The 25039-nt window shown below is 48.7% G+C and overlaps 1 protein-coding gene across 3 annotated transcripts in view; it reads left to right on the top strand.

Annotated features, from left to right (window-relative positions):
• igdcc4 (immunoglobulin superfamily, DCC subclass, member 4) overlaps positions 1 to 25039 on the top strand; it is a 366490-nt gene that overhangs the window by 50926 nt on the left and 290525 nt on the right. For all 3 annotated transcript variants that reach the window (XM_072470589.1, XM_072470588.1, XM_072470587.1), the window contains exon 2: positions 4852 to 5166. In XM_072470589.1, coding sequence (XP_072326690.1) covers positions 4852 to 5166 — 315 coding nt within the window. The remainder of the gene's footprint in view (positions 1 to 4851; positions 5167 to 25039) is intronic.

Below are 25039 nucleotides of genomic sequence, written 5' to 3'. Positions count from 1 at the left end.
TTATGGAGCAGATGGGAGGAGTTAGACCCCTGGAGATTTAGTAGACCTAGGAGTAATGAGTTTTTGTTTTTTCTGTGTCCACAAAGTTTATTCACGGATAGACTTTTTTGTTCTGGGAAGGGCATTGATCCCAAAGGTGACGGGACGGAGTACACGGCTATAGCCATTTCGGATCATGCTCCACATTGGGTGGACCTGGAGATCGGGGAAGAAAAACAACAGCGTCCACCCTGGAGAATGGACATGGGATTATTGGCAGATGAGGGGGTGTGCTTAAGGGTGAGGGGGTGTATTGAAAGGTACTTGGAAATCAATGATAATGAGGAGGTACAGGTGGGAGTGGTCTGGGAGGCGCTGAAGGCAGTGGTTAGAGGGGAGCTGATATCTATTAGGGCACATAAAGGAAAGCAGGAGGGTAGGGAAAGGGAGCGGTTGTTGAAAGAACTTCTGAGGGTGGAGAGACAATATGCGGAGGCACCGGAGGAGGGACTATACAGGGAAAGGCAAAGGCTACATGTAGAATTTGACTTGTTGACTACGGGTAAGGCAGAGGCACAATGGAGGAAGGCACAGGGTGTACAGTACGAATACGGGGAGAAGGCGAGCAAGTTGCTGGCCCACCAACTGAGGAAAAGGGAGCAGCGAGGGAGATAGGGGGGGTGAGAGATGAGGAGGGAGAGATGGAGCGGGGAGCGGAGAGAGTGAATGGAGTGTTCAAGGCATTTTACGAAAGATTATATGAAGCTCAGCCCCCGGATGGGAAGGAGAGAATGATGTGCTTTCTGGATCAGCTGGAATTTCCCAAGGTGGAGGAGCAGGAGAGGGTGGGACTGGGAGCGCAGATTGAGACGGAGGAAGTGGTGAAAGGGATTGAGAGTATGCAGGCGGGGAAGGCCCCAGGACCAGACGGATTCCCAGTTGAATTCTATAGGAAATATATGGACTTGCTGGCCCCGCTACTGATGAGAACCTTTAATGAGGCGAGGGAAAGGGGGCAGCTGCCCCCGACTATGTCAGAGGCAACGATATCGCTCCTCTTAAAGAAGGAAAAAGACCCGCTGCAATGCGGGTCCTACAGGCCAATTTCCCTCCTGAATGTGGATGCTAAGATTCTGGCCAAGGTAATGGCAATGAGGATAGAGGATTGTGTCCCGGGGGTGGTTCATGAGGACCAAACTGGGTTTGTGAAGGGGAGACAGTTGAATACAAATATACGGAGGCTGCTAGGGGTAATGATGATGCCCCCACCAGAGGGGGAAGCGGAGATAGTGGTGGCGATGGATGCCGAGAAAGCATTTGATAGAGTGGAGTGGGATTATTTGTGGGAGGTGCTGAGGAGATTTGGTTTTGGGGATGGGTATATCAAGTGGGTACAGTTGCTGTATAGGGCCCCGATGGTGAGCGTGGTCACGAATGGACGAGGGTCTGACTATTTTCGTCCATCGAGGGACGAGGCAGGGATGTCCTCTGTCCCCGTTATTGTTTGCACTGGCGATTGAACCCCTGGCCATAGCGTGGAGGGGAGTACTCAGGGGGGGAGAAGAACACCGGGTATCTCTGTATGCGGATGATTTGTTGCTATATGTGGCGGACCCGGCGGAGGGGATGCCAGAGATAATGCGGATACTTGGGGAGTTTGGGGATTTTTCAGGGTACAAACTGAACATGGGGAAAAGTGAGGTGTTTGTGGTGCATCCAGGGGAGCAGAGCAGAGAGATAGAGGATTTACCGTTGAGGAAGGTAACAAGGGACTTCCGGTGCTTGGGGATCCAGATAGCCAAGAATTGGGGTACATTACACAGGCTTAATTTAACGCGGTTGGTGGAACAGATGGAGGAGGACTTTAAGAGATGGGACACGGTGTCCCTGTCATTGGCAGGTAGGGTGCAGGCGGTTAAAATGGTGGTCCTCCCGAGATTCCTTTTTGTGTTTCAGTGCCTCCCGGTGGTGATCACGAAGGCTTTTTTCAAAAGAATCGAGAAGAGTATTATGAGTTTTGTGTGGGTTGGGAAGACCCCGAGAGTGAGGAGGGGATTCTTGCAGCGTAGTAGGGACAGGGGGCACTACCGAGCCTAAATGATTATTACTGGGCCGCCAATATCTCAATGGTGTGTAAGTGGATGGGAGAAGGGGAGGGAGCGGCGTGGAAGAGATTGGAGAGGGCGTCCTGCAAGGGGACCAGCTTACAAGCAATGGTGACGGCACCGTTGCCGTTCTCACCGAAGAAATATACTACAAGCCCGATGGTGGTGGCTACATTGAAAATTTGGGGGCAGTGGAGACGGCATAGGGGAAGGACGGGAGCTTCGGTGCGGTCCCCGATAAGAAACAATCATAGGTTTGTCCCGGGGAGAATGGATGGGGGATTTGGAGCATGGCAAAGAGCTGGGGTAGTACAACTGAGAGATCTGTTTGTAGATGGGACGTTTGCGAGTCTGGGAGCGCTGACGGAAAAATATGGGTTGCCCCAAGGGAATGCATTTCGGTACATGCAATTGAGGGCTTTCGTGAGGCAATAGGTGAGAGAATTCCCGCAGCTCCTGACGCAGGAGGTGCAGGATAGAGTGATCTCAGAGATATGGGTGGGGGATGGTAGGGTGTCGGACATATACAGGGAAATGAGGGACGAGGGGGAGATTATGGTGGATGAGCTGAAAGGGAAGTGGGAAGGGGAGCTGGGGGAGGAGATTGAGGAGGGGCTGTGGGCTGATTCCCTACGTAGGGTAAACTCATCGTCCTCGTGTGCCAGGTTAAGCCTGATACAATTTAAGGTGTTACACGGCGCATATGACAGGAGCACGGCTCAGTAAATTTTTTGGGGTAGAGGATAGGTGTGCGAGATGCTCGAGAGGCCCAGCGAATCACACCCACATGTTCTGGTCATGTCTGGCACTACAGGGGTTCTGGGTGAGGGTGGCAAAGGTGCTTTCGAAGGTGGTGGGGGTCCGGGTCGAAACAAGCTGGGGGTTGGCTTTATTTGGGGTTGCAGAAGAGCTGGGAGTGCAGGAGGAGAGAGAGGCTGACGTGTTGGCCTTTGCGTCCTTAGTAGCTCGGCGCAGGATATTGTTAATGTGGAAGGAAGCCAAACCCCCGGGTGTGGAGACCTGGATAAACGACATGGCAGGGTTTATAAAGTTAGAACGGATTAAGTTCGTGTTAAGGGGTTCGGCTCGGGTTCACCAGACAGTGGCAACCGTTCGTCGATTACCTCACAGAAAGATAGAGGGAATGGAAAAGAAGTAGACAACAGCAGCAACCCGGGGGGGGGGGGGGGGGGGGAGGAATCGAACGGACTCTCAGAGATGTTATTGTATATGTATAATATGTATAGGTAGTTGTTATAGGTAATTGTATATTGGATTGCTGGATTGTATTTTTGGAGAGTATTTATTTTGGACAAGGCAGTTGCCATTCAGTTTTGTTTTTGTTTATATATTATTTATCTATTTGTTTAAAACTGGCTCTGTTATTTATATTGCTTTATTGTTGTGTAAGAGAAACACTACGTACTGTTATGTTTGGCCAAAAATCTCGAATAAAATATATTTAAAAAAAAAAAAAAGAATTGGCATAAATTGCCTATTTGTCAAGCACACCTCTCAATGTAGTACTTGGGGGTATACCCAGCATTCCATGCAGTAATCTCTTATGGCTTATTCTATGATACTTTAATACTCTCTGTGCCTCAGTGTATTAATTTATTAGGTGGGGTGGATAGTGATGGGCTTGCAGACAACAATGTCCGCAAGGAAATGTTGGTATTCTATCAGTTTCAGAATTATGTGCTGACAAAATATGGAAAAAAGGATTTATAATAAATAAGGAACTGTATTCAGTATGTTGCCTTTTGATTGGTTCCTTTCTAGTAAATTAATTTCAAGAACCATTTGATTGTTTCTATGAACTAATTGGTCATGTTTAGGTTGAGTCTGGTCAAACGAATGTTTCTGTCAACCATATCATATGACACCAAGGTATTTCTTTTGAGAAGTAAGAGTGTTGCACATGGGAAGGTAAAATAATCAGTTCTTTCACTTACCTGCATTGAGTTTCATCTTTCATTGTTCTACCCACAATTATTTTGCCCAGCTTATTCTAGCATCTGTATCCTCTGATTTCACTGCCTTTCCCAATTTGGTATCAGCAAATTTGACTTTGAATCTGGTCATACATTTATGTGCCTTATAATGTGCAGATATTTATTGCATTTGCAGTCCTTTCATCTGCTTTACTATCACTTTTTATATTTTTAAAATTTAAAAATAAAATTCTTCCCTTCCAAGGACTAATGCTGTTCTTGGGTGGACTTGTGGATTCAACCACCAATTCCCTGTGTTTGTGGGTAAGCATGTTATTAAAATGAGGAAACTATTCACCCTGACTATGGTTTTCAAGTTGTATAACGAGTAAAGCACCATGTCATAGAAATGCACAACTATCCTGTATAAACCTTCACTGGGAAATGATGTGCATGGTCCTGTTATATTGCTAATTAATGTAGTTTCCTGTAGTGTATTAGTCGTTAATAGAAACTAACAAATAAGTTCCAAATATTGTTTTAAACTACAGATGAAATAAATGTTTTAACATGTTATTCACTATACTTCATACATACTGCAATTTATAAACTTCAGTTTTGGAGTATAACAATATAGTTCTGAAAACAAATCACTTGTCTGAGGAATTATATTGTGAAAGAGTACATTATTGAATTGCACTAAAGAACATGTGCATTTTATTTCCAGTAAAACAACTGATAGAATTGGTTTGATTTTTTGTGAAACACATCATGTCCATTCTTTTCAACTGTTTTCAAATTCTAATTTGCTCTTTTTTCTTTCTTTAATCTAGACAAAGTGAATTCTCTGAATTTGAGCTGCAGTGTTGGCCCTGTGCATGTAGTACTGCAGCCTAACCAAACTGTGGTGTTGGATTGCAACCTACCTGCAGTTGACCAGCCTGCCAACATGACGTGGAAGAAAGGGGGAATTCCTGTTGTGGATCAAGAACCACACCATATATTTCCCAATGGATCACTACACATTTCAGATGTACCAAGGGATTCTATTAATCAAGATGGAGGCAGCAGTGAAGGGAGTTATACCTGTATGGCCCAGAATTCATTTGGGGCCATAACTAGTAGGACTGCATTGATCAGGTTTTCTAGTAAGTGTTTTTACATTCACTTTTGATGGCTGTTAAGAGAACATCTTCAAGACATTCACATTTTGGATGATTGAAAAATTATCTAATCACATTTGTTCAACCAATAACAAATTGATTACAGGACTATTTTCTGTTATAAGTTCATTTATATGAATTATATATAATACTGTCGAGTTTTTAAAAAAATATATATATATTTTATTCAAATTTTTTGGCCAAACAAAACAATACAAAGGTTTCCCTTTTTACAACAATAAAACAGTATAAATAACAGTGGCCGTTTTTAACAAATAAATAAATAATATATAAACTAAATGGCAATTGCCATATCGAAAATAATAACTCCAAAAATAAAATCAAACAATCCAATATACATAGCCTAATACAAATATCTATACAAAAACACCTCTGAGGACCCGCCCGGGCCCCCCCCCCCCCTCCCCCCTAGGTTGCTGCTGTTACCTTCCCATTTCCTTTATCGTTCTGCGAGGTAGTCAATGAACGGTTGCCACCGCCTGGTGAACCCTTGAGCCGAACCCCTTAGTGCGAACTTTATCCGTTCTAGTTTTATAAACCCTGCCATGTCATTTATCCAGGTCTCCACGCCCGGGGGTTTGGCTTCCTTCCACATAAGCAATATCCTTCGCCGGGCTACTAGGGACGCAAAGGCCAAGACATCAGCCTCTTTCGCCTCCTGCACTCCCGGCTCTTCTGCAACCCCGAATATAGCCAACCCCCAGCCTGGCTCGACCCGGACCCCCACCACCTTCGAAAGCACCTTTGCCACCCCCACCCAGAACCCCTGTAGTGCCGGACATGACCAAAACATGTGGGTGTGGTTTGCTGGGCTTCTCGAGCATCTCCCACACCTATCCTCTACCCCGAACAATTTACTGAGCCGTGCTCCGGTCATATGCGCCCTGTGTAAAACCTTGAATTGTATCAGGCTTAGCCTGACGCACGAGGACGACGAGTTTACCCTACGTAGGGCATCAGCCCACAGCCCCTCCTCAATCTCTTCCCCCAGCTCTTCTTCCCATTTCCCCTTTAGCTCATCCACCATGATCTCCCCCTCGTCCCTCATTTCCCTGTATATATCCGACACCCTACCACCCCCCACCCATGTCCCTGAGATCACTCTATCTGAACCTCCTGCGTCGGGAGCTGCGGGAATTCCCTCACCTGTTGCCTTGCAAAGGCCCTCAGTTGCATGTACCGAAATGCATTCCCTTGGGGCAACCCATATTTTTCCGTCAGCGCTCCCAGACTCGCAAACGTCCCGTCTACGAACAGATCTCTCAGTTGCACAACCCCAGCTCTTTGCCATGCTCCAAATCCCCCATCCATTCTCCCCGGGACAAACCTATGGTTATTTCTTATCGGGGACCGCACCGAGGCTCCCGTCCTTCCCCTATGTCGTCTCCACTGCCCCCAAATGTTTAGTGTTGCCACCACCACTGGACTTGTGGTATATTTCTTCAGGGAGAACGGCAACGGCGCCGTCACCATTGCTTGTAGGCTGGTTCCCTTGCAGGACGCCATCTCCAATCTCTTCCACGCCGCTCCCTCCCCTTCTCCCATCCACTTACACACCATTGAGATATTGGCGGCCCAGTAGTATTCACTTAGGCTCGGTAGTGCCAGCACCCCCCTATCCCTGCTACGCTGCAAGAACCCCCTCCTCACTCTCGGGGTCTTCCCGGCCCACACAAAACTCATGACACTTTTCTCAATTCTCTTGAAAAAAGCCTTTGTGACCATCACCGGAAGGCACTGAAACACAAAGCGGAATCTCGGGAGGACTACCATTTTGACCGCCTGCACCCTACCCACCAGTGACAGGGGCACCATGTCCCATCTCTTAAAATCCTCCTCCATCTGTTCCACCAATCTTGTTAAATTAAGCCTATGTAAGGTTCCCCAACTCCTGGCTATCTGAATCCCTAAGTACTGGAAATCTCTTGTTACCTTCCTCAGCGGTAAGTCATCTATTCCCCTGCTCTGCTCCCCCGGATGCACCACAAACAGCTCACTCTTACCCATATTCAATTTGTACCCCGAAAATTCCCCAAACTCCCTGAGTGTCTGCATTATCTCAGGCATCCCCTCCACTGGGTCCGCAACATACAGCTATAAATCATCTGCATACAAGGATACCCGGTGTTCTTCTCCTCCCCTGAGTACTCCCCTCCACTTCCTGGAGCCCCTCAGTGCTATGGCCAGGGGCTCAATCGCCAATGCAAACAGTAACGGAGACAGGGGACACCCCTGCCTCGTCCCTCTATGAAGACGGAAGTAATCAGACCTCTGTCTGTTCGTGACCACGCTCGCCATCGGGGCCCTATACAGCAGCTGTACCCATCCGATATACCCTTCTCCAAAACCAAATCTCCTCAGCACCTCCCACAGATAATCCCACTCCACTCTGTCGAATGCCTTCTCTGCGTCCATCGCCACCACTATCTCCGCCTCCCCCTCTGGTGGGGGCATCATCATTACCCCTAGCAACCTCCGTATGTTCGTGCTCAGCTGTCTCCCCTTAACGAACCCAGTTTGATCCTCGTGGACCACCCCCGGGACACAGTCCTCTATCCTCGTCGCCATCACCTTGGCCAGGAGCTTAGCATCTACATTTAAAAGGGAAATGGGCCTGTAGGACCCACACTGCAGCGGGTCTTTTTCCTTCTTCAAAAGGAGCGATATCGTTGCCTCAGACATAGTCGGGGGCAGCTGCCCCCTTTCCCTAGCCTCATTAAAGGTTCTCGTCAAAAGCGGGGCCAGTAGGTCCATATACTTCCTATAAAATTCCACCGGGAATCCGTCCGGTCCCGGGGCCTTCCCCGCCTGCATGCTCCCAATCCCTTTTACCACCTCCTCCATCTCAATCTGTGCTCCCAGTCCCGCCCTCTCCTGCTCCTCCACCTTGGGGAATTCCAGCTGATCCAAGAAACACATCATTACCACCTTCCCTTCCGGGGGCTGAGCCTTGTATAACCTCTCATAAAATGCCTTGAACACCCCGTTCACTCTCTCCGCTCCCCGTTCCATCTCTCCCTCCTCATCTCTCACCCCACCTATCTCCCTCGCTGCTCCCCTCTTCCTCAATTGGTGGGCCAGTAGCCGACTCGCCTTCTCTCCATACTCATACTGTACACCCTGTGCCCTCCTCCACTGTGCCTCTGCCTTACCCGTGGTCAGCAGGTCAAATTCCACATGCAACCTTTGTCTTTCCCTGTACAGTCCCTCCTCCGGTGCCTCCGCATATTGCCTGTCCACCCTCAAAAGTTCTTTCAGCAATCGCTCCCTTTCTTTACCCTCTTGCTTCCCTTTATGTGCCCTTATGGATATCAGTTCCCCTCTAACCACCGCCTTCAACGTCTCCCAGACCACTCCCACCTGAACCTCTCCATTGTCATTAAGCTCCAAGTACCTTTCGATGCACCCCCTCACCCTTAAACATACCCCCTCATCCGCCAATAAGCCCATATCCATTCTCCAGAGTGGGTGCTGTTCTTTTTCCTCTCCTACCTCCAGGTCTACCCAATGTGGAGCGTGGTCCGAAATAGCTATGGCCGTATATTCCGTCCCTGTCACCTTCGGAACCAGTGCCCTTCCCAAGACAAAAAAGTCTATCCGTGAGTATACTTTGTGGACATGGGAGAAAAATGAGAACTCCTTACTCCTAGGCCTACTAAATCTCCAGGGGTCTACCCCTCCCATCTGCTCCATGAAGTCCTTGAGCACCTTGGCCGCTGCCGTCCTCCTCCCGGTCCTGGACCTCGATCGGTCCAGCCCTGGATCAAGCACCGTATTGAAGTCTCCCCCCATTACCAACTTTCCAGCCTCCAGGTCCGGGATACGTCCCAACATACGCCTCATAAAATTTGCATCATCCCAGTTCGGGGCATATACGTTCACCAGAACCACCGCCTCCCCTTGCAATCTGCCACTCACCATCACATATCTACCCCCACTATCCGCCACTATGGTCTTTGCCTCAAACAGTACCCGTTTCCCCACTAAGATAGCCACCCCCCCTGTTCTTCGCATCCAAACCCGAGTGAAACACCTGCCCCACCCATCCTTTACGTAGTCTGACCTGGTCTATCAGTTTCAGATGCGTCTCCTGCAACATAACCACATCTGCCTTTAATTTCTTTAGGTGTGCGAGTACCCGTGCCCTTTTAATCGGCCCGTTCAGCCCTCTCACGTTCCACGTGATCAGCCGGGTTGGGGGGCTCTTTACCCCCCCTCCCTTGTCGACTAGCCATCCCCTTTTTTAACCCAGCTCCTCACCCGGTTCCCACGTACCTGTGTATCCCCCCGACGGCGCCCTCCCGCCTCGACCACCCCATCCCATAACAGCTCCCCCTTCTCCTTAGCAGCAGCAACCCAGTTAACCCCCCCCCCGCTAGATCCCTTTCTAGAGTAGTTGCACCCCCCATGTTGCTCCCAGAACTCAGCGAACTCTGGCTGACCTCGGCTTCCCCCCTTGTCCTCGGCCCCCACTGTGCGAGGCCCCCTCCTTCCTGCGTCCCTGTTCCCGCCATAATTACCATAGCGCGGGAACAAAGCCCGCGTTTCCACCCCCCCCCCCCAACATGGGGAAGAGAGGAAAGTTACAGGATCGCAAGATTAACAAATTGAAAAATCATTTCCCTCCCCCCTTTTTCCTCACCCCACATAATCACCCCACCACTTTGTCCCAAAAGTTCTTTCTCTCGCCAGACTATTCCAGCTTCTCGTCCACAGTGAATGTCCACGCCTCTTCTGCCGTCTCAAAGTAGTGGTGCTTCCCTTGGTGTGTGACCCACAATCTCGCCGGTTGTAACATTCCAAACTGGATCTTCTTTTTGTGAAGCACCGCCTTAGCCCGATTAAAACTTGCCCTCCTTCTCGCCACCTCCGCACTCCAATCCTGGTATACGCGGATCACCGCGTTCTCCCACCTACAGCTCCGAGTTTTCTTCGCCCATCTGAGGACCGTCTCTCTGTCATTATAGCGGAGAAACCTCACCACTATAGCCTATAGCTCGAGGTATTTCTCCAGCCCTCGGTCTTCGCGCCAAAACTCGATCAGCTCCCTCCACCTCTAAAGGGCCCGTCGGGGCCTCCGATCCCATTAGCGAGTGAAGCATCGTGCTCACATATGTCTTGACGTCCGCCCCTTCTGCGCCTTCGGGAAGACCCAGAACCCTTAAATTCTTCCTCCTCGAATTATTCTCCAGTACTTCCAGCCTTTCCACACACCTTTTGTGCTGTGCCTTGTGCGTCTCTGTCTTCACCACCAGGCCCTGTATTTCGTCTTCATTTTCAGCAGCCTTTGCCTTCACGACCCGAAGCTCCTGCTCTTGGGTCTTCTGCTCCTCCTTTAGCCCTTCAGTCGCCTGTAATATCGGGGCCAACAGCTCCTTCTTCAACTCCTTTTTCAGCTCTTCCACACAGCGCCGTAGGAACTCTTGTTGGTCTGGGCCCCATAACAAACGGCCACCTTCTGACGCCATCTTGCTTTGAGCTTGCCTTCCTTGCCGCTGCTCCAGAGGATCCTCCTCAATCCGGCCGCTATCCTCTCCCTTATCCATGCGTGTCCGGGGGGATTCCCTTCTAGTTTACCGCACAGTGTTTTGGGCCGTTTAAATTGCCGTTGGGGCTCCTATTAAGAGCCCAAAAGTCTGTTCCACCGGGAGCTGCCGAAACGTGCGACTTAGCTGGTCATCGCCGCACCCGGAAGTCCATAATACTGAGTTATCGAGCTGCAAACTCTCAAATCATTTTGCTCAATGGGTTATTCGTGTGTTTTGTGGGTTACAATAACCATATTGGAAAATCTTGCTGCATTGAAGAAAACTGCCTTCAAGGATAACCCAAAGCTGTTTTATCAATACATTAAGCGCAAAAGGATAACTTAGGAAAGAGTAGGGCCTATAAAAGACCCCCAAAAAATAATCTGTGTTGTAACAGAAGATGTAGATATGCTTCTTAATGAATACTTTGCATCCGTCTTTACAAATTATAGCTAAGGAGGAGGAGTGTAAAATATTGGATACGATAAACATGCACAGAGAGGAAGTATTAAGGGGATTAGCATCCTTGAAAGTGGATAAATCACCCGGATGAAATATTAAAGGAAGCCAGGGAGGAAATAGTGGATCCTGGGACTTTTCCTATCTTCACTGGGTGCAGGTGTGGTGCCAGAGAATTGGAGGGCTACTAACGTTGTACCCTTGTTTAAAAATGAGTGAGGGGTAGATCGACTAATTAAAGGCCAGTCAGTCTAACCTTGGTAGTGGGCAAATTATTGGAATCAATTCTAAAAAAGGATAAACTGCCACTTAAAAAAACATGGAGTAATCAGAACACTCAGCATTGATTTATTAAGGAAAGATCATGTCTGACCAACTTGATTGAACTTTTTGAGGAGGTAACAAGGAGGATTGATAAGGGCAGGCGATGTGGCCTACATAGATATTAGCAGTGCTTTTGACATGGCAGACTAGTTTTTTAAAAAAAAGTCCATGGGATCCACGGGAAATGTAGTAAGCTGAATACAAAATTTGCTCAATGGTAGGAACAAAGGGTAATGGTTAATATGGTTTTATGCTTAATATGGTTAATATGGTTTTATGCTTAATAGATGGTGTTGTGACTGAAAGGTTGTTTCCAGTGGGGTTCCTCAGGGTTCAGTACTGGCTCCCTGCTTTTTCTGGTGTATATATAAATTATTTGGACTTAATTATAGGGAGCATGATTAAGACTTTTGCAGAAGACATAAACATGTTGCATAACTGATAGTGAGGAAGTTGGTTGGGGACTGCAGGAAGATATCAGTGGATTGGTTCGTGGTCAGAAAAGTGGTAATGGAATTAAATCCGGAAGTGTGAGGTTATGCATTTGGGGAGGCCAAACAAGTCAAAGGAATGCACAATAAATGGGATGGCACTGAGAGGTATAGAGGAACTGAGGGACCTTGGAAGTGCATGCCCACAGATCCCTGAATACAGCAGGTTGGGTCAAAAAGGTGGTTAAAAAGAAGATTGGAATACTTTGCTGTATTAACCAAGTGAAAGGGGTAGCAATCAAACGGGCTGGTTTGTCGTGGATGTTGTTGAGCTTCTTGAGTGTTGGTGGAGCTGCACTCATCCAGGCAAGTAGAGAGTATTCTCTACGGTAGCATAGTGGTTAGCACAGTTGCTTCACAGCTCCAGGGTGCCAGGTTCGATGCCCGGCTTGGGTCACTGTCTGTGTGGAGTCTGCACGTTCTCTCCCCGTGCGTGCGTGGGTTTCCTCCAGGTGCTCCGGTTTCCTCCCACAGTCCGAAGATGTGCAGGTTAGGTGCATTGGCCATTCTAAATTGCCCTTAGTGACCAAAAAGGTTTGGTGGGGTTACGCGGAAAGAGGGGATAAGATGGAGGCGTGGGGCTTAAGTAGGGTGCTCTTTCCAAGGGCCGGTGCAGACTCGATGGGCTGAATGGCCTCCTTCTGCACTGTAAATTTATGACTCCATGACACTCCTGACTTGTGCCTTGTAGATGGTGGACATGCTTTGGGAGGGTTAGGCGGTGATTTACTCGCCGTAGACTTCCTAGCCTTTGACCTACTCTGGTAGCCACAGGCAAGTTGGTGGCATTGGCCAATGCATATGCTTCAATTGGGATGATACAGCAGTGGCTTTCATTCCAGATCTGGATACCCAATAGCTAGCTTTTGGAGGAGATTTAAACTGTACTTGATCCTAAATTGGATTGCTCTAAGCCTACGTTGTTGGCTCCATTGGGTGTGATAAAGGCGCTGTTAGCATTTATCATAGAATCCCTACAATGCAGAAGGAGGCCATTCGGCCCATCACGTCCGCACCAACTCTCCAAAAGAGCACCCCACCTAGGCCCATGTCCCTGTCATATCCCCTTAACCGTACCTAACCCTTGAACACTAAGGGACAATTTAGCATGGCCAATCTACCTAACCTGCATGTCTTTGGACTGTGGGAGGAAACCGGAGCACCCGGAGAAAACCCATGCAGACACGGGGAGAACGTGCAAACTCCATGCAGTCACCCAAGGCTGGAATTGAACCCGGGTACCTGGCTCTGGGAGGCAGCAGTGCTAACCACTGTGTCACCATATGATGCAGATGGGGCTGCAGTAGATCTCTGGTGGTTTTTACACCCAAGGATCAGAATTTTCATTCTTTCCGGTCCATCAAGTTTATTCCAGGATTTACCTTTTCTGGTAGCTAGGTCTCTAGGTGAAGAAGGTGGAATACTTTGCCATTGTCATTTCAGACCTTGCTCCACATTTTGTGGATTTGATTCTGGAGTGGGGTACTGCTCAGTGCCAACCGTGAAGATTGGATGCAGTGTTACTGGCGGGTAAAGTGTTTTGTGCGCGTATGTCTATGGCTATTGAGGAGTATGTCGGGTTCAATAAGACTAAGTCTGTCTCATCCTCCATGCTCTGGGAAGCCTTGAAGGCGGTTATTCGAGGAGAGATAATATATAAGGCACATATGGATAGGGAGGGCAAGGGTGGAATGGCAGAGGTTGGTGGATGCTATCCTTGAGGTGGGCCGCAGGTATTCATGTGATCCTATCCCGGAGCTCCTGGCGAGCAGGAAGTAGCTGCAGGCATAGTTTGAACAGTTGTCCACAGGCAAGACTGAGCTAGCTGCGATGCTTGAAGTTTTTTTTTAGACGCTTATAGGGAGAAGACCAACTGTGTTTTAGCTCATCAGCTGAGGCAACAGGTGGCTTCCCGGGAGATTATTCAGAACAGGGATTCGAGTGGCAGCTTTGTTTCCGCCCCAGGTAAAGGTAATGCAGCTTTTAAGCATTTTATAAGAGTCTCTCCAGGTTAGAGCCCCCGGAGGGTGGGGCGTAGGGGGAGAGAGGGAGAGCGAGAGAGAGAGAGATCGATAAAGCCCTGAGGTGATACTGGGTTGATGCGAACAGATAAAGCTGTTGGCCTCGATGGTTTCCCATCTAATTTTACAAGACGTTTGAGGGGTCAGTCAGTTGACTCCATTGATGGTCAACATGTCTAATGATTCCTTATCCTGGGGTCTTTGCCCACTCCACTTTCATAGGCTTTTAGCTCTCTAATATTGAAGAAAGATAAGGACCCCATGGAATTATATCAATCTATATTGCTATTTAACGTGGATGCCAAGCTACTTGTTAAGTGTTGGACTTGTGGTTGGAGCCCTGCCTCCCATGGGTGATTGCGGAAGACCTGACATTTTCGTCAAGGGTCGGCAATTGTCAGCTAATATTCGGTGACTGTTGAATGTTGCTCTTTCCCCCTCTGCTGAACCCGAGCTGGAGATGATTGTATCTATGGGTGCCGAGAAAGCATTTGATAGGGTGGAATGGAGGTACGGTTTTGATGTCCTTGAGAGGTTCTGGGGCAAAGTTTGTTTCGTGGGTTAGGTTATTGTATAGGGCCCTCTCGGCTAGTGTCCGCACTAGCGCCTTGAATTTGGGATTATTCTTATTGAATAGGGGGACAAGACAGGGGTGTCCGCTGTCTCCCCATCTATTTTTTTTTTTAGCAATTGAATCCTCAGCCATTGCTTTTGAGAGCTTCAGGTAAATGGAAAGAGATAAGAAGGGGGGGGGGGGGCTGCAATTTGTGCGTAAGGTTAAGTCTGCCTTGCCAAAGTGGGATAACCTTCCCTGTCCTTGACAGGCAGAGTCCGGTCTGTTAAAATGAATATCCTCCTCAGGTTTTTGTTTCTTTTTCAGTGTCTTTCCGTTTTTCTCCCAAACTCTTTTTTTTTTTTTTTGATAAGGTTAATGGGTTGGTAATAACCTTTATATGGGCAGGCAAGACCCCGAGGATCTGTAGGATAGTTCTTCAGAGGGAGATAATGTTGGGGGGGCCTAGTGTTTCCCAGTTTGCTCTTCTATTATTGGGTAGCCAATATTGAGCAGTTGTTGGGGTGGTGCAGTGATCAATTTCCGTGTGGGGACAGATGGAGGCAAGTTTGTGTAGGGGCTCTAGTTTGAGTGCATTGGTGATGGGTTCGCTGCCGTTTTCTCCAGCGAGGTACTCTCCAAACCCGGTGGTTCTGTCCACTCTAAGGATGTGGAAGCAATTTCGGCAGCTTTTTAAGCTTGGGTCCATGTCTATTTTGGCCCCTATTTATGGTAACCACTTTGTTGAGCCCTCTAGATTAGATGCCATGTTTGGATTGTGGGGAGGGAATGGGCTTGAGAGATTGAGGGATTTATTTGTGGAGGGACGATTTGCAAGCCTGGAGGAACTGTTGGTGAAGTTGGACTTTCTGACAATCTCTTAAATCCTAAAACCAATGGAATAACCTTTGAAGTGTAGAAACAACTTTAAAGTGGGAAGGAAAGGTGAACAATAAAAGATCTAGATGCCACTTGTGAAAAGAATGGAGGGGTTTGGTAAAGCAGGTACTTCATTTGCATTTTGCGCTCCCAAAGCGTGAGTTAATTTCACTCTGAGCAGCAAACCCAGATTGCTAGATGAAGGTCATGCGTGGAACCCGGTGTCTCATTTGAAAAGAGTGTTTAGGACTTTTTATGGTGGTTTTGTTATGGATGAAACAATGGGCATTGCATATGCTGTGGTTGCATGAGGGACTGCAAGGTGGACAAATCAAATAAAATGGGGTGCTAGAAAATTAAATAAATGATTCCTTCCAGAAAGCAGGAGAGGAAAATACTTGGGGGTAGGGAATGGTTATGTTTAAATTTGTACGGGGCAGCCCTGTGGCACAGCAGTTAGCACTGCTGCCTCATGGCGCCGAGGACCTGGGTTCGATCGCAGGCCTGGGTCACTGTCTGTGTGGAGTTTGCACATTCCCCCTGTGTCTGCGTGGCTCTCACCCCCACGACCTAAAAAACATGTGCAGGGTCGGGTCGGTGAATTGGGCGTGCTAAATTACCCCTTAATTGGAAAAAAATAATTAAAAAAAAAAAAATGTTTAACTTTGTGTGGTAGTGTGGATGTCAGATTGTTTCCAGATTGAAGTGTGTCATGCTGGTAATTATGTTCGGCTTTGTTCTTTTCAGGACAGAACTTTGACTAAATGGGTGAAAAAACAAACCTATGATGTTGTAGAATAGGAAAAAATTATGAAAAAACTAGATGTGATCTTTGTGACAATGCTTGCTCGCACACCTGTTATAGGGCGGCACGGTAGCCCAGTGGTTAGCGCTGTTGCTTCACCGCCTGGGTCCCAGGTTCGATTCCCGGCTTGGTTACTTTATGCGGAGTCTGCACGTTCTCCCTGTGTCTGTGTGGGTTTCCTCCAGGTGCTCCGGTTTCCTCCCACCAGTCCCGAAAGACGTGCTTGTTAGTTGAATTGGACAGTCTGAATTCTCCCGCTGTATACCCGAACAGGCGCCGGAGTTGTAGAAGCTGCATATATATGTAACCATCTATATTCCTTTTGCAGATAGATCAAATGTAATGATTTTAGAATTTAAGATAAAGGTGCTGAGTATAGCTTTTAAACTTTAGATGTGCCTATCTTTTACTGTTCCAACACAATTTTATGTTCTTTTGCTGATATTGATTCAGCACTAACCACACTTGTGTCTCAACTGGCATCTTTGATGTTTGATACACTCTCATAGGTTAGCTATATTAAGTTACAATTGTCAGAAATAGAAGATGTTTCTGTATAAAATTAACTTCTAAAAATGTCTGTGTAATATCCTCTATTGAGAATATCTTTTTAAAATACTATTTCTATTCAATTTTTCCAATTTTATACATAACTCCACCCTCCTCTCCCCCAGGAACAGCTAACAGTGACCAACTCTTTAAACTACAAAATAAACGGGTGCCATCTCTGGTAGAACTCCTCATTTGGGCTCCGAAAGCAGACCAAGGCAGGCCAGCAGCACGGTTCAATTCCCGTAACAGCCTCCCCAAACAGGATCCGGAATGTGGCGACTAGGGGCTTTTCACAGTAACTTCATTTGAAGCCTACTTGTGACAAGCGATTTTCATTTCATTTCATTTTCATGTTGTACTTCACTTTTTTGAGATACAAAAATTCCCCAGCATTTTGAGGCACTGGGTGGAGAAGCTGACCTCCACCCCATCAGCACTGCCTACAAGCAACCAGCCCCAGTTCGGACCCCAACTCCTTCCACTTGGTTTTGACCCCATCCAAGGATACCGTCTCCTCTGCTATAAGCCTCCCATAAACCCCCGATTTGCTCCCTTCCTCCATCCCTGCCAACGACACAACCCTCTCCAACAACGAGGAAGGGGGCATCATTCCTCGCGAAGCCACGCACCTGCAAATATCTAAATATGTTCTCTTGTGAAAGCCTAAATTTCGCCACAAAATCCTCAACACTTGCAAATTGACCGTCCACGAACAAATCCTTCATCTTAGTGACCCCTTTCTCCTCCCATCTCTGGAATTTACCGTCAAGCCTCGCCGGCTTGAACATGTGGTTCGCACACTTTTTCACCAGCTTCGACACCACTCCCAGTTTATAATGTTGTCGAAACTGTCTCCATATTTTCATTGTGGAGGCTACCACCGGATTCCTAGAGTATATCTCCAGAGAAAAGAGAAAGATAGCCATCACCAATGCCGTAATCCTGACCCCCTACACAAGCCCGATTCCATCCGTATCCACACATCCTTCGAGTCCCCATACCATCCCAACACATTCTCGCCGTCCAATAATAACACAGCGGATCTTGTAGCGCAAAGCCCCCCGACTGACGAGCCCTCTGGCGCACTGTTTTCCAGATCCTGGCAACCTGTCCCACCGCAATGAACATCAAAATCAGTCTTTCCACCCCCTGAAAAAGGTATTTGGGTAAAAACACCGACAAGTACTGAAATAAAACCAAAAAACGCATCAGGACATTCATTTTCACCAACTGAATTCTGCCTGACAAAGGGAGGTTGTCTCACCTCTGCAAGTCCGCTTTAACCCTGCTTACCTGGCTCATGAAATTCAATTTTTAAAGTCGACTCCAATCCAGGGACGTATGTTTTTTTTTCCATGTGTGGGATGATCTGTCTGCACTGTACGCAGGACAATACTTTTCACTGTACTTTGGTACACGTGATAATAAACAAATCCAAACAAATCCTTAACCCCATAGTACCGGAATAAGTAAAGATATTTATTGTGAATAGTTCGGTGGTTAATCAAGTGGGAGAGTAGGGGAGCACGGTGTTGCAGTGGTTGGCACTGCTGCCTTACGGTGCTGAGGAGTTTGGTGTATGCACATTCTCCCTGTGTCTGTGTGGGTCTCACTCCCACAACCCAAAGATGTGCAGGGTACAAAGAACAAAGAAATGTACAGCACAGGAACAGGCCCTTCGGCCCTCCAAGCCCGTGCCGACCATACTGCCCGACTAAACTACAATCTTCTACACTTCCTGGGTCCGTATCCTTCTATTCCCATCCTATTCATGTATTTGTCAAGATGCCCCTTAAATGTCCCTATCGTCCCTGCTTCCACTACCTCCTCCGGTAGTGAGTTCCAGGCACCCACTACCCTCTGCGTAAAAAACTTGCCTCGTACATCTACTCTAAACTTTGCTCCTCTCACCTTAAACCTATGCCCCCTAGTAATTGACCCCTCTACCCTGGGGTAGGTGAATTGGCCATGATAAAATTGCCCTTTAATCGAAAAGAAAAATAATTGGGTACTCTAAATTTATTTTACAAAATTGTCAAATGGGATTGGGATCAATCTGGTGAACCTTCTCTGGACTGCCTCCAATGCCTCAAAGTGAGCTATATAATAGCATAAAATATAATCTGAAAATAAGTTATGTACTTTATTAAATCTGAAAGAAAACTGATGTATTTTCTAATTTCCTCAAACAAGTCAGTTGACTGCTTACATGAAATCATGTATTTAATGCAAGCATATTATTCACTTGTAAATGATTTTCTCTGTTGACTTGTCATAAAGTCAGTGTCAATTCTAGCAAAGCCAAGGGATAATGTGAAATTGTTGGAAATGGCGATTGGGAAGCATAAGCTCATAAACTAGTATACGGAATCTGTTAGGTCTGCATGCATGAAGCAGCTAGGGCTTGACTTTTTCCATGTTTGACATGTTTTATGTTTATAAGCACACACAATCCTGTTGTAATCAAAAGGCTAATTATTCATATGAATAAAGAGAGACATTGTGCCATATAGTAGTTAGGATTGGGTTGAATGTCCCAATAGTGATTCTTCTGATGGGCAAAATTGGAATTAGGTAATTTACAATCAATGTGGAAATAAAATTTGTGGAAATAAAATTTGGAGGCTTAAGATCACAAATCTCTGCAGACAATACAGAATGAATAGTTTTTAACATATTTGTATCCCCTTCCCCAGTCCACTATTTTAATGGCTATCTTAGCTTATTTGAAATAAATGGTTTAGTCTCTGTTAAACAGAATATCTCCGAAACATGTTAAACATTACCTAACAGTAATTTCGGGTGTTTTAATGTACTTTTGGAAAATCTGGTTGCTTGTGTTTTTGGAGAAGGAAAGAAGTGACTAAAACTCAGATAAAACAAGAACTTTTCGTTCCATTCCATTTTTCTTTTCAATGTATTTTAGTTCCTTAAATGCACAACCGTTGAGCTTTGTTTTATCTAAATGTGCTTGTGACTGGTAGATACTAATTATGAATAGTTTGGTGGTTAATGAGTGGGAGAGTTTGTAATGGGATTGTTTGACTGTTGTTCTGAAACCAGCTTGTCAACTTAGTAACTTTAAAATGTAAATAATTGTCACTGCACTTATTTATAATGTGCTGCAGAGAAAAATAGTTTTTGACTATTAAGCACTACTTTACACAGCGAATAGGTTTGCTGTTGATTATTCTTATCGTTATCACTCCGATAAACTATCAGTGGTAGGCTTGTAACCACAACACTTCTCTCCAATGCAAAAGCTTTCTCCAGCCAAAATAATGCAATTGTACTGGTTGGAAAACAAAGTATCAAAATGATGTGCTGTTACGTACACAGCAGCAACTGTTATAGTTTACTGAAATACTTGTGAAACAAGAATGGCCGTGTTAAAATGTTATATTTTACAGCCGTGACTCTCTATCAAAGGTTTGGTGACAGTTAACCGTCAAAATATCTTGCCCTCATCAAACACAAATATCAAACTCCACAGAGTATGTAGTGTGTGTGAAACCAGCCTCCAAAGTCGGGTGCCAAATTTCTGTCCAATTAGAAATATGATCCCAGGACTTCTGGTTGCGGCTATGCCTGGGTAGGTCGCACGGTCGGCAGCTCCTGCCGAGAACGGACTTTTGGGCCATTTTAAGGAGCCCCAGCGGCACTTGGACGACGATTCCTGGTGTGGGAAGGAAGCAGTGAGGTTCCCCCAGCACTGTGGAGTGGACCAGGAGCAGAGCGGTCAAAAAAGTGGCACTAGAGAAGAGAGGAGAACGGGCGCGAAAAAGCAAGATGGCTGCGGGAGGGGACCAGGCAGCGTGGGCTCAGTGGTCTCGGGAGCAGCAGGAGTTTTTGAGAAACTGCTTTGCGGAATTGAAGGCGGAGATGTTGGCCCCTATGAAGGCGTTGATTGAAAGGCTGGTGGAGACCCAGAAGATGCAGGGGACAGCGATCAACGAGGTGCAGCAGAAGGCCTCTGATAATGAGGACGAGATCCTGGGCCTGGCTGTCGAAGTGGAAGCGCACGAGGCGCTGCATAAAAAATGGCAGGAGAAGTTCGAAGATCTGGAGAACAGGTTGAGGAGAACGAACCTGCGGATTCTGGGTCTCCCTGAAGGCGTGGAGGGGTCGGATGCTGGGGCGTATGTGGCTACGATGCTGAGTACGCTGATGGGCGCGGGAACCTTCCCGAAGCCTCTGGAGCTGGATGGGGTTCACAGAGTCCTGGCGAGGAGATCGAGGGCGAATGAGCCGCCGAGAGCCGTGGTCGTGAGGTTCCACCGCTTCACCGACAGGGAGTGTGTCCTGAGATGGGCGAAGAAGGAGCGGAGCAGCAGGTGGGAGAATGCTGAAATCCACATCTATCAGGACTGGAGTGCAGAGCTGGCCAAGAGGAGGGCAGGATTCAACCGGGCCAAGGCAGTTCTCCATGGAAAGGGGCTGAAGTTCGGGCTGTTACAGCCGGCGCGGCAGTGGGTCACTTATCAGGACCGTCACCACTATTTTGATACGCCTGACGAGGCGTGGACCTTTATCAAAAAAGGGAAGTTGGATTCAAATTAGTGGTTTGTAGCATGTTATGGGGGATGCTGGTGAGTGGGAGGGGGCGATGTTTTTTTCTGTATGTGCGCTTGTTTGGGGGGGGGGGGTTGTTCCCCGCGCTTGCTTGGGGGGGGGTGGGCCTGTGGCCCTGGGCCTTTGGGGATTGGGGCGAGACTGCAGGTGAAAGGAGCTGCGCCACGGGGGGCAGGGTCGGCCCAGGCAGGGAGCGCGGGCTTTTTCCCGCGAAAAGGCGGGGGTGGGGTCTGATGCGGGGGTCGGTACTGGCTTGGTGTCCAAATCGGTTTATAGGGGGGGTAGAGGGGGGGACTTTGGCCACCCCACTTTGGTGAGGGGAGGGCTGGATACTTCGAGGGGAATTCAATAGGGGGATCGGAGGCAGAGGCGGGAGCGGCCGGGGTCAGCAGGAGTCCGCTGACTTACGGGAGTGCAATGGGGGGAGCAGGGAGGTTAAGCAGTTGCTTGGCCGGGGGGGGGGGGGGGGGGTGCTGGGTTGCTGCTGTATTGGCTGAGGGGGAGTTGGAGGTAAGAGGGAGAGTAAGGGTGGGGCGCCTCCGCCTGGTGGGCTGGAGAGTGCGGGAGGCGCGGGCACGTGGCTGGCCTAAAAAACGAGATGCCTAGTCGGCAGGGGGGGGGCAGGTAGTCCCCCGATCCGGCTGATCACGTGGAACGTGAGAGGCTTGAATGGGCCGGTCAAGAGGGTCCGGGTGTTTGCGCACTTAAAGGGGCTAAAGGTAGACATAGCCATGTTACAGGCGACACACCTGAAGATCGTGGATCAGACCAGGCTGAGGAAGGGATGGGTGTGGCAGGTTTTTCACTTTGGGCTGGACGCGAAAAACAGGGAGGGTCGCAATCTTGGTGAGTAAGCGGGTGACATTTGAGGCGGTGAGTATTGTGGCGGATAAAGGCGGTCGATATGTGATGGTGAGTGGCAGGTTGCAGGGGTCCCGGGTGGTGCTGGTGAATGTATATGCTCCAAACTGGGACGATGCAGGGTTCATGAAGCGGATGTTGAGCCGGATTCCGGATCTGGAGGCAGGTAATCTGATAAGGGGGGGGGGGGGGGACTTCAATACGGTACTAGACCCGGCATTAGATCGGTCTAGGTCGTGGTCGGGTAAGAGGCCGGTTGCGGCCAACAAGGTCCTGAGGGGGTTTATGGATCAGATGGGGGGAGTGGATCCATGGAGGTTTGCCAGGCCGAGGGCAAGGGAGTTCTCCTTCTCCCGTGCACAAGGACTACTCGCGAATAGACTTTTTCGGGGTGGGGGGGGGGGGGGGTGCGGTAGTTCCTGGACCAACTGAGGTTTCCAAGGGTGGAGGAGGGGCGAGTAGAGGGTTTGTGGGCCGCGATCGAGATGGAGGAGCTAGTTAAGGGGTTGGGGAGTATGCAGGCGCAAGGCCCCGGGCCGGATGGGTTCCCGGCTGAGTTCTACAGGAAGTTCTCGGAACTGTTGGGCCCGTTGCTGTTGAGAACCTTTAATGAGGCGAAGGAAAAGGGAATTCTTCCCCCGACGTTGTCGCAGGCTTTGATCTCGCTTATCGTCAAGCGGGATAAGGACCCGCTGCAGTGTGGCTATTATAGGCCGATTTCGCTCCTCAATGTGGATGACAAGTTGGCGAAGGTCTTGGCCACTAGGATCGAGGATTGTGTCCCAGGAGTGATACATGAGGATCAGACTGGGTTTGTGAAGGGCAGGCAGCTGAACACGAATGTGCGGAGGCTCCTGAATGTGAGTATGATGCCCTCGGAGAGGGGGGGATGCAGAAGTGGTAGCGGCAATGGACGCGGAGAAGGCCTTTGAGCGGGTGGAGTGGGAGTATCTGTGGGAGGTTTGGGTTCGGGGAGGAGTTCATAGGGTGGGTTAAATTGTTGTACAAGGCACCGGTGGCGAGTGTATCGACGAACCGGCTGTGGTCAGGATATTTCAGGTTGTACCGTGGAACGAGGCAGGGGTGCCCTTTGTCCCCCCTGCTTTTTGCCCTGGCGATTGAGCCGCTGGTCATGGTGTTGAGGGAGTCCAGAAACTGGAGGGGGTTGGTTTGGGGTGGGGGGAGGAGCACCGTGTCTCACTATATGCAGATGACCTGCTGCTGTACATTGTGGATCCGGTGGAGGGGATGGGGGAAGTCATGCAGACTCTTAGCGTGTTTGGAGACTTCTTGGGATACAAGCTCAACGTGGGGAAGAGCGAGCTGTTTGTGGTGCATGCGAGGGGCCAGGAAAGGAGGTTGGAGGAGCTACCGCTCAAGATGGTGAAGAGGAGTTTTCGGCATTTGGGTATCCAGGTGGCCAAGAGTTGGGGGGTCTTGCAGAAGCTCAATCTGGCACGGCTGGTGGACCAGATGGAGGAGGACTTTAGGAGGTGGGACATGTTGCCACTCTCCCTGGTGGGTAGGGTGCAGTCCGTAAAGATGAAGGTCCTCCCTAGGTTCCTGTTTGTCTTTCAGTGCCTGCCCATTCTCATCCCCAAGGCCTTCTTTAAGCGGGTAAACAGGAGTATTATGGGATTTGTGTGGGCAAATAAGGCCCCGAGGATTAAGAGATTGTTCTTAGAGTGCAATCGGGGGGGAGTGGGTTGGCGCTGCTGACCCTGTGCAGCTATTACTGGGCAGCGAATGTGTCTATGGTTCGGAAATGGGTAATGGAGGGAGAGGGGGCGGCCTGTATAGGTACCAGCCTGGGGGCACTGGTGATGGCACCGTTGCCGCTTCCACCAACGCGGTATACCATGAGCCCGGCAGTGGCGGCGACACAGGATTTGGGGGCAGGTAGGGGCCTCGGTCTGGACCCCGATACGGAACAACCACAGGTTCACTCCGGGTAGGATAGATGGGTTCCTAAGCTGGCACAGGGCGGGAATCAAAAGGATGGCGGACTTGATCATCGATGGGACCTTTGCCAGTCTGAGGGCACTAGAGGAGAAATTTGGGTTACCTCCGGGGAATGTCTTTAGGTATATGCAGGTTCGGGCGTTCGTGAGAAAGCAGGTAGGGGAATTCCCACGGCTGCCTGCCCGGAGGATACAGGACAGGGTGGTTTCGGGCGTGTGGGTCGGGGAGGGTAAGATATCGGAGATATACCAGGAGCTGCATGAGGCGGAGGAAGCCTCGGTGGAGGAGCTGAAGGGCAAGTGGGAGGAGGAGCTGGGTGAAGAGCTGGATGAGGGTCTGTGGGCTGACGCCCTGGGCAGGGTCAATTCCTCCACATCTTGCGCCAGGCTCCGCCTAATCCAGTTTAAAGTGGTGCACAGGGTGCATATGACAGGGGTGAGGATGAGTAAGTTTTTTTGGGTCGAGGACAGGTGTGTGAGGTGTTCCAGGAGCCCAGCAAACCACGCCCATATGTTCTGGACATGCCCGGCGCTTACAGAATTTTGGAAGGGCTTTGCAAAGGCTATGTCCAAGGTCTTGGATACTCGGGTAAAACCGAGCTGGGGGATAGCGATATTTGGGGTATCAGACAATCCGGGAGTGCAGGAGTCGAAAGAGGCTAGAGTTCTGGCCTTTGCCTCCTTGGTCACACGGAGAAGGCTCTTGTTAATGTGGAGGGACACGAAGCCCCCAAGCGTAGAGGCTTGGGTCAATGACATGGCGGGGTTTGTTAGGTTGGAGAAGATAAAGTTTGCCTTGCGAGGGTCCCTGCAGGGGTTCTCCAGGCAGTG

This window comes from Scyliorhinus torazame, chromosome 12 (genome assembly GCF_047496885.1).
Source record: "Scyliorhinus torazame isolate Kashiwa2021f chromosome 12, sScyTor2.1, whole genome shotgun sequence".
NCBI classification, from domain to species: Eukaryota; Metazoa; Chordata; class Chondrichthyes; order Carcharhiniformes; family Scyliorhinidae; genus Scyliorhinus; species Scyliorhinus torazame.
Note: the sequence above shows the minus strand (reverse complement) of the source record. Positions and strands in the feature narration are given on the sequence as shown.